Source organism: Diachasmimorpha longicaudata, chromosome 17 (assembly GCF_034640455.1).
Source record: "Diachasmimorpha longicaudata isolate KC_UGA_2023 chromosome 17, iyDiaLong2, whole genome shotgun sequence".
In the NCBI taxonomy this organism is placed as follows: Eukaryota; Metazoa; Arthropoda; class Insecta; order Hymenoptera; family Braconidae; genus Diachasmimorpha; species Diachasmimorpha longicaudata.
Genome location: NC_087241.1, coordinates 2,976,624 through 2,991,140, shown reverse-complemented (window position 1 = coordinate 2,991,140; position 14,517 = coordinate 2,976,624). Strand labels below are relative to the sequence as shown.

Below are 14,517 nucleotides of genomic sequence, written 5' to 3'. Positions count from 1 at the left end.
TTCAACTATAGTTTACAATATGTAAAAAATTTATAACATGTCGTTTCGGATCGTCAGGGACTTATTCCCCTGGCACTATTGAAAAACACTGAGTATTTTAATTATAAAGTAATCAGTCCATTTTACTACCTTTTTCTCGCAGTACATATTCTTATCCTCAAACCAATGTATATTAGAACCATGAGTTTCTGAAAATCGCTAACTTATTTCGTGAAACTAGAAACTTCTGTCCTGATGTATAAGTAGGAACATCGTATTAGCTTCTCCTTCGTCTTACTTTGAAAATAAGTTTCTCCATTGTCAGCAGAGAGTGCATGCACAAAATATTTTTAATGACTCATTCATCCAGAATATAAACTTTTGGGTATGAAAAATTAATGAAAAAGCCGATGAGTTTCGCAGACCATTCGACCGTTTTCCGGTCCTCCTTTCTTTTCATCTGTAATTTTATTGACCAAAAAAACGTATTTTTTAAATCTATAAACAATTCCGTACTCTTTTCTCTTCAGCACATTGGATAAATACTCGTGATTGCACCAGTGATAATTAAAGATAAATCAATTGACTTTTACAGCCCAATGGAAACATGCTGCTGGTAGGAATTGGTGGAAGTGGAAGGCAATCATTGTCAAGACTAGCCAGTCACATTTGTGAGTTAAGTTCATTTAATATCGAGGTGACCAGACGTTACGGTGTACCAGAGTTTCGTGAGGACTTGAAGCGTCTCTACTCCATTGTTGGTGTCGATAATACACCAACATGTTTTCTCTTCAATGATACACAAGTAACAGTTGAACATTTTCTCGAAATAATCAACAACATGCTTGGAACAGGAGAAGTTGTCAACTTATACAAATCCGACGAAATGGAAGATGTGAGTTTACCCTATACTATTTGTCTCACCCTTCTTCACTCCCTCAACAAACTCCATTCAATTTATCGCTGGAGGGAGTGTTTGGCAGTAAAGCGATAAGGGATAAAATCCCAATCTCCTAACATCCTTGTAATCCTGACAGATTAGAAACCGCTTGACGAAAGAGGCGAATAAAGCTGGAATTTCACCAAACCTTGAATCTATTTACCACTTTCTGATTAATCGTGTACGAGTTAATCTTCGCATGATACTCTGCATGAGTCCTGTTGGTGATAATTTCCGTAATCGCTTGAGGCAGTATCCCTCTCTCATAAATTGCATGACGATAGATTGGTTCCTTCCTTGGCCAAAGGATGCTCTATTAGAGATAGGCAACAAGTTTCTTATGAATCTCAGTTTGATTAGTAACATCGCGGGCGAAGACAAAGTGGTAAGTTTGGGGGGTGATAGGGGGAAAGTTACATGACTTTCGTTATTGCTTCCGAACGGAAACATTGTGGTGGGTGAAATTTGGATATTTTCTGGGATATCGGCTCCTGCATTGAGTACAAGAATAACTTTTGTCGAGAGTATATGATTTTTGTATGTATTTTGAACAGAAAATTTTACATTGTTTACATCTATGTCCCTGCCCCCATGTAAATAAAAATTCAGTTCCATTAGTATTTTTTATTTTCTCTTTTTCTAGGGAATCGTTTGCCCCACGGTATTTCCAAAAATGTTTTGAATCCACTGAATAATGGATTAAAAAACTTATCATTTGAATATTCTTCTGACCTAGTTGATGGATCAAGAGACTTAGGGATATCCGTCGTCTGTTATTTATAATGCATTATAAATTCTGTTAATAGTACTTTGTAAGTCGATAACCCAGAATACTTTGGAATATCAAAATTCACATGAATGCACCACAAAGTTGAAATATTGTTTTGCCACTAGGTCGAAACTAGACGAACAACTGGCATGATATTGAAAAAATTTTGCGTAATATTTCAATAATTACTTGACCATGCATCACAAATAAATGATATTCAATTTAGTAACATCAAGCAAACATTTAATTAAACCTGATAAAAGCAAGCAATGTGCATTTTCCTCTTTTATTTGCAAAAGTTGTTGGTTTTTCCCGAAATTAATGAGTTATCAGTATTTTTAGTATTCACAGACCAATTAAAAAATCAGGGAATAATGTTCGTTAATCCTCAATTACGTGCCATATATTTTTCCACATTTTCGACTTCCTCCACGAAACATTTTAAACAATCCAACGATTGGGGAATTCAGAGTACCCAAGCTCCATGCAAATTCCCAACTCTCTGTAAAGGAAAAACAAATCAACTGTCAACTTTTCTTCTCATCGATTACTCTAAGTTTTTTTTTTTTCTATTTCTATTATTGAATAGGAGCCAAGAAGGTCGGAAACTGCAATTCCCATTCTACCTCTTCAAGAACGAATGCGGTATGCCATCTCCTCGACGTTTGCACTCATTCATGACTCAGTCGTTCAATATTCCGTAAAAATGTTGACTGAGATGAAACGGCATAACTACGTGACACCTTCGAATTTTCTGGAGCTCGTTGTTAGATACAAAAAGTATGTTTTTAACGACAAGTACATCACCTCGATTTCACTTGTACAACTGTATTACCAACGATTCTAGGATGTTAATGTCTAAAAGACAAAGACTTGGTGAACAATCCGACAAACTTAGTGGAGGTCTCTTCAAGATTGACGATACAAGGGAGAAGGTGAACGAGATGGCAAAGGAGTTGGAAGTGATGCAGGAGCAAGTTCTCAAGTCAACAAAAGACTGTGAAGAATTTCTAGTGACAATTGTTAATCAAAAACGAGACGCTGACGAGGCCCAGAAGAGCATCACAACCAGATCTTTGAAAATAACAGAGGAATCCAAAGTGTGTAAGAAACTTGAGGGAATAGCGAGGGCTGATCTTGCTGATGTTGAGCCAGCACTCGATGAAGCAATGAAAGCACTCGATACACTTAATAAAAAGGATCTTGCTGAAATTAAATCATTTGCTCGTCCACCGCCGAAAGTTGAGATTGTCCTGGAGGCTGTTATGATACTGAAAAATTCCGAACCAACGTGGAGCGAATCGAAGAAACAATTGGGTGATGTTAACTTCTTAACGAGTGTAAGTTCCTTCATTACTGTTGGTCTTTTGTTCTATTATTTCGAAAATGCCCTCTCCAACTTCGGTTTCTCCGAAAATCGGTCCAAATCGTGCCGTAATTTTTCGGGAGTGAAAACACTTGTAATTATTTGTTATGTAATTATTTTATTTTATTAGGTTTTTCGGTTCGAGGGGCTTCGAGTCACTCAAGTTGAATCAAGTCGAAAATCGGGTATAATTAGACAAATATCGACTTGACTCAATAATTTTTATTTATTGAACTGAACCATCATTTTTATTCATGCGGTAATATTTATGAGTTTCTGTGGTTCTTGTGATTGCCTTGATGGTAGCATATATTAACTTGATGGTAGTGTACATAGATCGTTATTCTTTCCATCCAATTGTGATTGTCAAAGTGTTGATTTCTCAATGGAAATCAGCCCTCGCAGATGCCATGAAGGCACTCAATGCAAATTTCTCCCGAGGCTTTAATGACAGTGAAAAATTCTGTAGAAATATTGACTGAATGAAAGAGACAGCCTGACGATTTCAGCTTCTTCATGAGTGTCATTTCAGATTCGAATCTCCTCCAACATCCGGTAATTTCAGTAAAAATATCCGACTTGAATTATCGTGAGATTATTTTGGCGTTTAATTTCAGAAACTATTAATGAATTTGAGTAAAAATAAGAGTAACTTGGGTACAAATTTCAGATTAAAATTGTCAGGAGATGACTTTATCGGCAAAATTACAACGAATTTTCGGTGGAAAGCCACATCATCGTAATTGAATAAAATCTATTTCCAGAATTTCCACAGAAATTCAAGAGAAACGAAATGAAAGAGCGACCTTTGTCGTTTATTCCAGAAAGTTTATTAAACCGAATCGTCATCTTTACCATCGCGCTGATATTTATGAGTTTTTGCGGTTTTTGCGGTTGCCCTCCGCATCTCGAACGTCCGGTTCTACTTGACGGTGGTATATAGGGACAGTGATTTTTTTTTCCAATTTCCAGTATCAAATTGTCAATTTCATAGCGCAAGCCATGAAAACCTAATTTTTCCAATGAAAAATAAATTGAAATCCTCGGAAAAATGAAGGATCAATTAATTGAACAATTCTTCTGGTATCCTTCAGATGATTTATATTAATACGAAATTTTTCAGCTTCGAAACTTCGACAAGGATCACATATCCGATAAAACCTTGAAAACAATTGGAAAATACACGTCCAATCCAGAGTTTGACCCGGAGAAAGTCGGTCAGGTGTCAATTGCAGCGAAATCGTTGGCCATGTGGGTAATCGCTATGGAGAATTATGGCAAACTCTACAGGTACCGTGTTATAAATAACCGGAATGGCACATCCTTTATTAATAAAAAGTCGCTAGTAGAATACCGAGAAATTGTGAAAGACAGTTCAATGGTTTTCCATTATTTTTAAACGGACACTAAATATTGCTGTAGAAAAATATTTGTCGGCTAAAGAGCTTTTGGAAATCTCTAGAAGCATCATCAAATGATCGTTGGGGATCTCCCTGGTGACCAAAAAAAAAATCTGGAAAACTTTCCCAAAGATCATCCTCTTGTCCAGAGAATTTTTTGTATTTTTCATTAGAAACTATTTCAATTAATTTAAAAAATCCTGTTTCCGTACATATTTCTACCCGATAATTGTCATCTGGAGCAGAAGAAAAATTTTTACGCGGGTAATTTAATGAAAAAATTATACGAATTTCAGTGACAAATTTTAGAAAGTGAAACCCTTTGAAAAATGCTGCTGACTGTTCCGAAAAATCAATGTACAGGACAAATAGTTTATTCAGATTTGTTGGATTTATTTCCAACTCAGTTGCTCACATGACACGTTAGCCAAAGCTGAATAATTTCACAACTATCGCCGAAACTCACTTTCCCATTTTCTAAATTCATTAATTCTACGTAACTCTATGAATAATAATTAATTCTATTGTTTGCAAATGGAAGTTTTGTGAACGTTCAAAATTACGCTCCTAAATTTCTGTGTCAGAAAAACTAAATAATTTACAATTTAAAGGTACAATCGTTAGTCGGTGTCGACTGGGAAAAAAATTCTTTTGCCAAATATATTTTTGGATCAACAGAAAGTTCTTCCGAATAATCTGAGGTTTGTTCTAAAAAATGATTTCATATTTCCACAGAATTATAGCACCAAAAAGAGAGAAGCTGGCATCAGCACTGGAATCTCTGCATGAAAAGGAGAGGATACTCTCGGATGCTATATGCCAATTGGAGAAGTTGCAGGGTGAATTGAAGAGACTCCAGAAAAATTACGACGAAAAAATGAAGGAGAAGAAGGACCTAATTAGACTGGTATTGATCCTTCCTACCTATCTCATCAAGCACATAATAAAGATGTGGAATAACCCTTCGAGGATTCTATTCACTCTGTAAGTCCGAAATTGGATAAAATGAATTTTTTTTCTCATCCACTGAACAACAGGCTGAGGATCTTGAATTGAAATTGAAACGAGCTGCAATGCTGGTTGATGGCTTATCCGGGGAACGCCTCCGTTGGCAGAAAACCCTTGAAATTCTCGCTGAGCTTTATGAACGATTACCTGGTGATTGTCTTATATCGAGCGGTTGTGTGTCCTATTTGGGCCCGTTTATATCAATTTATCGGGATGAATTGGTTCAGCTTTGGATGAACGAGGTAAGAATAATATTTTCGCCGAAGAGTAACAATAAAAATTGCTTTTGCCGGAGGATTATTTTCCTGGGGAAGATTCATTTTTTTTTAATAAGAACAAACAAATGCAACAAATTTAAAAAAAAAATTATCACAATTGACTCAAAGAAAATAAACACAGATTTTCTATCAATTGAATTATTGAAGTTTTCTCTTCAATGTTTTGTGGTATTTTCCACACTATAATTTCTAAACTGTTAAACTAAACTAAAATTTTTCCCTCAATTTGTTGTTCGGGGAAAAATAATTCTCCACTTTACTTCATAAATTGTTTTCTGATCCCATTTCGGGTCAATCCTCCCCAAAATGAGAATAAATACCCCGTTTACTATACAACGATCTACATTTTATGTACGTTTATTTTGCTCTCGTGTTTTCCTGATAAATCTGCAAAAAAAAAGCGATAGTTGGCCGTGTTCGACGGTAATATCTGCAGGCGTGGTACTAGCCGAATGTTTTCGCTTTCTCGTGTATTTCTATATCCATTCTTGGTCACATGTATTATCCACCATTTACATGAATATCCTTTTGAATTCCCGAAGGTCATGACAATGGAAATCCCGTTGTCAGTCAACTTAGACATCACCGAATTCATGAGTGACTCGACCACAATTCGAGAATGGAACATACAGGGTTTACCATCGGATAATTTCAGTACAGAAAATGGTATTATTATAACACATGCAATACGCTGGCCCCTTGTCATCGATCCCCAGTGTCAAGCTGTCAAGTGGATCAAAAATATGGAGTTGGAGAATGTGAGTAGTTTTACGAAAAATTCAAAATTATAGAAAATTTTTTTTCTGCCAAAATCATTGAGGAATCGTCGGAGGGCTGATCGATAGATCTTCGCAAGATTCTGACGACAACGAAAATGTTAATTTTTTCTTAAGACACTTTTGTTTCGAATCAAATGATAATCAAATTGAGAAAAAAGTTCTGACTTCCCAAGTGTGATCGAGTTTTATATAAATTTTGTGTAGTTTTCGATAATCTTTGAATTCACTAAATGGGACAGAACTACTTTAACTTCACCTGCACCCTTTATAGGGCCTTATTTGCCTGAAAACAATGTTTACTCATGACGAAAATTACCATTACGAGGCCATCTTTTGCACACCCTAACACGCATTTTACGCTTGAAGTTGACTCATAAATTACGCTCAACTTCGCTGTTAATTACGGTTACATAAACGTGATTTACGATTTCGTATTCGTTTAAATTATAATTTCATAAATGTAATTCACGCTTTCGTATTCGTATATTATCATCATTTTGACCCTTTTGTCAATTACCTTATCCGTCATTAACGAAAAAGAAAGAAAGATGATTATTAGGTTATTTTAAGTGTAAGATACGATAGTTTTCACAAAATACGCACTAGTGAATCGTAAAATACATTTCTATTAAGATCGTAATTTACGATTTCTTAAGCGTAAAATGTCCTTGGTGAAGCGTAAAAGACGCTTTGTTTGTACGTAATTTACGTTTTTATTTCCACCATAAAATAAACCCTTTTAAAACCTGAATTCCGATTTTCATCCGGCAAATATTTAACAAACAATAAATTCCGCTTAGCAAAACGTAATTTATATAATTTTTTCTCAAAAATATTTTCTAAATTAACCAACACGTCGTCGTGGCAACCGAAAATATTCTCTGTGAGGCAAAATGAATTGATTCCAAATTATTGAGAGTCTCCCCATCCACTAAAAACTCAAAAAAATTATTTTTTACCCTTTTAATTAATTCTTTTGCGACTTACTTTGACACTTGAATCGGGTCGATCGATTTGCAAAAGCGGCCAAGGACATGAATGACTCATAGCAGAGGTTTAAGGGTAGAATGAATCAATACACAGTGGTGATTTAAACAATGAAGGATTTTTTAATTAATATTTCAAGGGCCTCGAAGTTATAGATTTCGGCTCTCATGATTTTGTGAGAACCCTCGAGCGATCGCTGCAATCGGGCAAGCCAGTGCTTTTAGAAAATGTGGGTGAAACCCTCGATCCAGTGTTGAATCCAATTCTCCACAGAACATTAGTGAAATTAGGTTTGTCGAGTTGATTAAATTTTCATCTGCGATAACCAATATTTTTTCAATATTATTTAATTTTCAACGTATTTTATTAGGCGACAGTTTTGTCATGAAATTCAATGATAAGATGATCAGTTACAACGATAAATTTCGATTTTTCATCACAACAAAACTACCAAACCCGCACTATTCTCCGGAGATATCTACAAAGACTACGTTATGTAACTTCGCCATTAAGGAGCAAGGTAAGACTAATGGACCCTTGGCCTATCATGATTCCCGTGACAGGAGTTGCATGTACTTTGATGTTTCTTAGGTTTGGAAGCCCAACTCCTTGGCATCGTAGTTCGAAGGGAGAAACCACAGTTGGAGGAGCAAAAGGATAACTTGGTCCTTACGATTGCAAAAGGCAGAAGGACACTCAGAGAGCTTGAAGACAGAATTCTTCAGTAATTTATTAAGCACTATAAACAAATTATTTCCGCAAAAATCAGTAGCAACCTGACGAAACGAAATAAGTTTCGACTGTTGGTCAGTTTTCGGTGAATATCTCGACATCTAGAAGAGATAGCAAAATGTTTGTCATAACATTTTTTGTGGAGAAAATTGAGTACTATAATTAATGTAATCGCGAAAATTTCGGTATCTCTCGTAGATTCGAAGATATTTCGCAAAAACTCGACGAAGAAATACGTCAACTTATCTCGTTTTACCACTGCGTTGAGTGAAAAAAGAAAATATCAAAATATCAAAAAAATTTACGGCCAGCAATGCATCTATTCTCGGAAGCTAGAATCGGAAATTTGGAGACCAGATATATTTCCACCCACCCATAAATTCAAAACCATGATATCTCTGTTCTTTTCCCACGGAAGGAAATACATACGATGTTCGTTCTTTATTCGCGGAAATCACGAATTAAAGTGATGGCGACTGAGGCGCATCAGGGGCGGAGAAACCCGTATGTAACTACCCCCTAAGTGTCTTTCCAGATCAAACGGAAATAATCAATCTCTCGCGTTTTCAACCCCCACCCCCTCCCCTCCAAAATCCTCAAATTGAATTTTATCTGTATTCCAAGGGCATGAGATATTTTTTTTTTTCGTTTTCTAATCTTGTGATATGTATTTCAGATTACTCACTGTGGCATCGGGCCCTCTCCTTGAGGACCTAGACTTACTCAACACTCTGCAGTCAGCAAAAGTCACTTCCGTTTCTGTCGAAGAGTCGCTGATTACTTCTGAGAAAACGGAGCAGGAAATTGACAAAGCGAGAGGGGAATATAGAACTTGTTCTCAACGCGCTGCCACTCTATTTTTCGTGTTGAATGATATGAGTCACGTCGATCCCATGTACCAGTTCTCATTGGACTCGTACATCGTACTTTTTAAAATATCCATTGACAAAAGTCCGAGGAGCGTTCAACTCAATGAGAGAATCGATATATTGAATGACTACCATACATACGCAGTATACAAGTAACTAAATTGTTTAACAATAGGTAAAATGCGGGAATTCGATTTTTTTTTCGTGAAGAGCACTCTGGAGTTCGTTTAATTCCCGGGGGGAATTGAAGTTGTGCGGGAGAAATTCCTTTGACACGAGGAAAAATGTGTTGCGAAGAGGGATATTTCCTTTTTTTATGTGAAAATCATTCAAATCAATTGGAAATAGTATGAATGGAATGCGTCTACACTGTTAAAGATGCACACTGACCGAAAAATATAATTCTGACGATTAAATGTTCCTCTGACAAGAATTTACTGTGGATTTTCGAATGGGAATTCATGTTATTGGAAAAAAATGGAATAGATGAAATTATATTTTTTTCTCAGTGTACACCGCAGTGAGGAATTAGAAAAAAATTTGTATGACGGAGCGGGAATGGACAGGTGGAAAGGTCCGATTACATCAACTTTAAATGAATTTTTATCAAATAATTCGGTAGCGAAGTGGTAGAATGAGATAGAAAAATTTTTATCATAAGCTTTTTCTGTAGATGAGTCAACAGAGAGAGGCGGCAACAATTTTCCCATTTCGCTACTGAATTACAAGGGACGTATTATTTTTAACATAAATGAGTGCATTAAATGCAAATTTTTGCACACCTTCACTTTCAAAAATCCGCATATTTGTTAGATTGAACGGCAAAATACGACTCCAGAAGTGATTGAGTCCTCCAGGTTTTTTTCTTCGGTTACAAATAATCGCTTAATTGACCTCGAGGCTAGAGGTACTTGAGGAATTTCCATTCAATGTCCTCTCAAGTTACTGAATATTTCAGAAATACATGCCAGGGATTATTCGAAAAAGACAAACTTCTCTTCTCGTTCAACATGTGTTCGAAAATCCTCGAAGCCCGAGGGGAGATGATCCCCCAAGAATACGATTTTCTTCTGAAAGGTGGAATAGCGCTAGAGCGTGAAAATCAGCCGGACAAACCTGTCGACTGGCTGACACGCGAAACCTGGGACAATCTCACAGAACTTGATAAACTTTCTGGCTTTCATGGAGTTGCTGCGTCTTTCGAACAGTTCCCAAGGGATTGGCACAATTGGTACGTTATTGGAAGTTTTTTTTTTCCTATTTTTGTGAGCATAAATTCAATTTTATCGCACAACCTAGACAAATATTTGAAATATTTGATGATAAAACATGTAAAATGAATTGTAGGTACATAAATACAGAGCCAGAAATGAAATCGCTGCCAGGAGAATGGGAAGAAAATCTGAATGAATTTCAAAAGATGCTTATCATACGTAGTTGTAGATTCGATCGTATGACATTCTGCATCACCTCATTTATTATTCAAAATCTTGGTCAACGATATGTTGAACCACCTGTGCTTGATATAAAAGCAGCATTCAAGGATTCAATTGCCCAGACACCACTCATATTTGTACTTTCATCTGGAGTTGATCCTTCCAATGCTCTATCACAATTGGCTGAGGGTCTGGGTATGAGTAATAAATTTATGACACTGTCACTGGGACAGGGACAATCACCAATAGCGAGGGGATTGATTCAAAAAGGGGCTGTCGAAGGCGCCTGGATATTTCTCGCAAATTGTCATCTCTCTCTCAGTTGGATGCCCGAATTGGATAAAATTATTGAGAGACTGGCCAGCAGTAAGACCCTACATCCTGATTTCAGGTACGTTAATTCCCAAATATGAATTTCTACAAACAATCCTTCGACTCAACCCTTGAAAAATGTACATGGAAAACAATTTTTGATGAAAATTCAATCCAGCTGATGTTTAAACAAATTTCAATAAGAATTTACTCGGGTTTCGCCAAAACATCTCACGAATTTTGTCACAAGTTCTTCAAGAACATGAATTGATATGAAGAGCTAACGAATATCATAAACTTTTCCCAAATTAAATAGAGATAACAATTTTGATACGAAAAGTTGGTGACGATGTTGCGTGACTTGATGAGTAATTAAGAAACGACAAGAAGCCAATGTCCTCGTAAATAACTCAAAGAACATCTATTCAAGTTAATTTAATTTTCGATTGAAATATGTCTTTCGTTGTTTTATTAAACGACACCATCGATTGTGAATTGAATTATTTGGTTTGAAATAAAGTTTTTAAAAAACATTTATTCGTAATTACATCAGAGTCCAGTCGGGATTTAGTCAGAGTTTCGTTAAGGTTTGATCAATATTCAGTGAAACTTTAAAGCAGTTTAATTTCCACTTCACCAACGTATATTAAACATTAACCCAGAGTACATAAAGCTCATACTAGACCTTTGGGATATTTAGGGATCGTATTAATCCCCAATATGCGATATATCCCCTCCTTCGTAAGCAAATTCAGTGGCGAAGTGGTAAAACGAGATTACTTCTGACTATTGACCAGTTTTTGATGAATATCTCGAAATCTAGGGGAGATAGCAAAATTTTCATTCAGTCCTTTTTTGTAAAGGGTCTTACGAGCTACAGCAAATGTCCCAACAAAAATTCCGCTATCTCCCTTAGATTCGGAGATATCGCTCGAAAACTGGACTGAGAAATGTGTCAACTTGTTTTTTTCTTATTTTCAAACGAAGATGTGATTATTTACGCTCTACAGGGGATCCACTGGCAAAACGGAGATTTCAGATGTTGAAACAACAGAATTCAATTTTCATATGACAGAATATCCATCCGAGAAAATATATTCCACATAATCTGCGATATTTTTCTCTCAGTGTGATACATTACCAACAAAGTCGAACTATTCTCAGAGCAATGACCCACTTGTTCTTTTCTTCAATTGTGAATTGTTAACAGCAACCTAATGTAAATTCCAGACTGTGGTTGAGTTCGAGCCCATCACCACAATTTCCCATATCGATTCTTCAGGGAAGCGTGAAAATGACTACGGAACCGCCAAAGGGACTGAAAGCTAACATGAAACGCCTCTACGGATTAATCACAGAGGACCAATTTAACGTCTGCAAGGCAATGGGAAAATACAAGAAACTTCTTTTTACCCTCGTCTTCTTTCACTCAATATTACTCGAACGTAGAAAGTTTCAGCAACTAGGCTGGAACATTATTTACAGTTTCAACGATTCCGACTTTGAAGTAAACCGCAGACAGATAAAATATGCGAATGATAAGTGAGAATGAATTCAATCCACCAATTTTTATGTATTTATTCAGGTCTCGGAGAATTTACTTGAAATTTATCTCGACGAGTATCCAACCACACCCTGGGAATCACTTAAATACTTGATAGCTGGTGTATGTTATGGTGGTCACGTCACCGATGACTGGGATCGTCGCCTCCTGATGACCTACGTACAACAATATTTCACCGATGATATTCTCTCACAATCAAACTATCGTCTGTCATCGCTGTCCACCTACTACATACCCAGGGATGGATCACTCCAGTCGTACTGTGATTTCATAGAAATCCTCCCGAATACCGATCACCCGGAGGCATTTGGACAGCACATCAACGCCGACATCACGTCTTCAATTATCGAGACACAAACGATATTCAATACTCTCATGAGTCTTCAGATGCAGACACCAACGTCTGACAGCACCAGCAAAGAAGATACTGTTGTACAAATGATCGTTGACATGAAAGCCAAATTGCCCCAGGATATAAATTACGAGACAACGGTGAGGCTGATGGGAATGATAAAAACACCTCTGGATGTTGTTCTCCTTCAAGAAATTATACGATATAACAATCTACTTGGTAGAACAAGGTGTAGCTTAAACGATCTTGAGTGTGGTATCAAAGGGCTTGTTTTGATGTCTGAAGATCTCGAGGAGATATTCACTTATGTTCACGATGGCCGCGTGCCTCCTGCCTGGTTAACCACCTATCCATCGTTGAAACCACTCGGCTCGTGGACGCGTGATCTTGTCAGCCGAATTGAACACTTTGCCAAGTGGGCGGAAACCACTCATCCACCTCTACTGTTTTGGCTTGCGGCCTACACATTTCCAACTGGTTTTCTAACCGCTGTACTGCAAACATCAGCTAGACTTTGGAACATATCTATTGATTCGTTTTCTTGGAGTTTTGCTGTTTTGGATGAAAATTCTATTGCCGATACTCCTGGGGTATGTGCTCCCTCTGCATTTATTTAGTATTATTTTTTCTTTTTGTGATTTTTTTAGGGTAAAATGCACTCGGAGAAATGCTTTATCAGGATCAAATCAATATCTCGCCCCATCCACTTCCTAAGAGAAGTTTTAGATATGACGTAGCACCCCATGAATCAAGTCTGTACTCGGAGTTCTTTCCAATACGACTATCCTCCTTTTTTTGGGGGGAGAATCAATATTCTGAGATTCAAATCATTATCTTTTTATCATGTGCGGGGGGCTCTTGGCTTTTCGATAAATGAATGAGGCTGTCGGTGTCGAATGGGTCAACAGCTGACTCACACCATCGAGAAAGTTGACGGGAATTTTTTATTGGGCTCGGGAGTTTGGGAATCTATCATCTGAATTCTTTTCGAAACTTTCCTATCACATGTCTATACAAAAACAACGTCATGAATCAAGTGGAGAAATTGCATTTGGTATGAGGAGATATGAATCATGTCGAGAGTTATTTCGTGCTGGTATCAATTTATGGAATGAAATGTTAATGAATTTGTAAAGCTGATTCGAGGTCGGATGGGGGTCTATTTAAGATAGACTTCTACTCGAAGCTGGTAGATTATCCTGGGTACAGTAATTTCTGATCTAACGGTACCGTAATTTTTTTTTATCAGGAGTAAATTTCTCTAAGCTAGAGGACACTTTGACGATTATTCATCGGGACCAAATCTACTTCTGCAAAATGGTGGGATAATTTTATGGAAAATTTCTCACACGAAGGGATGAATTCAGTAAAAATTCTCTAGAATTTTTATTATTCATAATCGAGATTACATATCCGATGAAAATTACAGAAGGTCCAGTAAAAATTACGGAAAGTTCTGGACTTTTTATTGAACCCTTTCCTATTTTTATCGGACCGTCATTTTTAATCGAAAGTTACCGATCCCTCGTGTCATTTTTATTGAATAATTTCTCTGCGTGGACATACGCCGAGCGAATAATATTTCTTCGACTGGCTTTCACTTTTCACATTCAGAGATTAGTACTTAACCTTCCCCAGACTTGGGAAAATTACTAGAAAAAAAAATCGCTCAAGTTTAGTGCCATGCGGTTTTTTCCTCGGCTTTAGGTCGGGCGCCAACTCCGCGCGAGCAAAAAACCCCATGGC

General features: G+C 36.9%; 1 protein-coding gene across 1 annotated transcript in view; it reads left to right on the top strand.

Moving 5' to 3' along the window:
- The window catches only part of LOC135170518 (dynein axonemal heavy chain 2), a 43,485-nt gene that overhangs the window by 21,103 nt on the left and 7,865 nt on the right, over positions 1-14,517 (top strand). The window contains exons 22-37 of the mRNA XM_064136420.1: positions 575-874; positions 1,017-1,304; positions 2,278-2,468; positions 2,536-3,028; positions 4,178-4,344; positions 5,190-5,361; positions 5,492-5,704; positions 6,283-6,498; positions 7,646-7,796; positions 7,877-8,026; positions 8,098-8,230; positions 8,915-9,259; positions 10,066-10,338; positions 10,455-10,934; positions 12,086-12,362; positions 12,441-13,361. Of these exons, the coding sequence (XP_063992490.1) occupies positions 575-874; positions 1,017-1,304; positions 2,278-2,468; positions 2,536-3,028; positions 4,178-4,344; positions 5,190-5,361; positions 5,492-5,704; positions 6,283-6,498; positions 7,646-7,796; positions 7,877-8,026; positions 8,098-8,230; positions 8,915-9,259; positions 10,066-10,338; positions 10,455-10,934; positions 12,086-12,362; positions 12,441-13,361 (4,770 nt within the window). The remainder of the gene's footprint in view (positions 1-574; positions 875-1,016; positions 1,305-2,277; positions 2,469-2,535; positions 3,029-4,177; positions 4,345-5,189; positions 5,362-5,491; positions 5,705-6,282; positions 6,499-7,645; positions 7,797-7,876; positions 8,027-8,097; positions 8,231-8,914; positions 9,260-10,065; positions 10,339-10,454; positions 10,935-12,085; positions 12,363-12,440; positions 13,362-14,517) is intronic.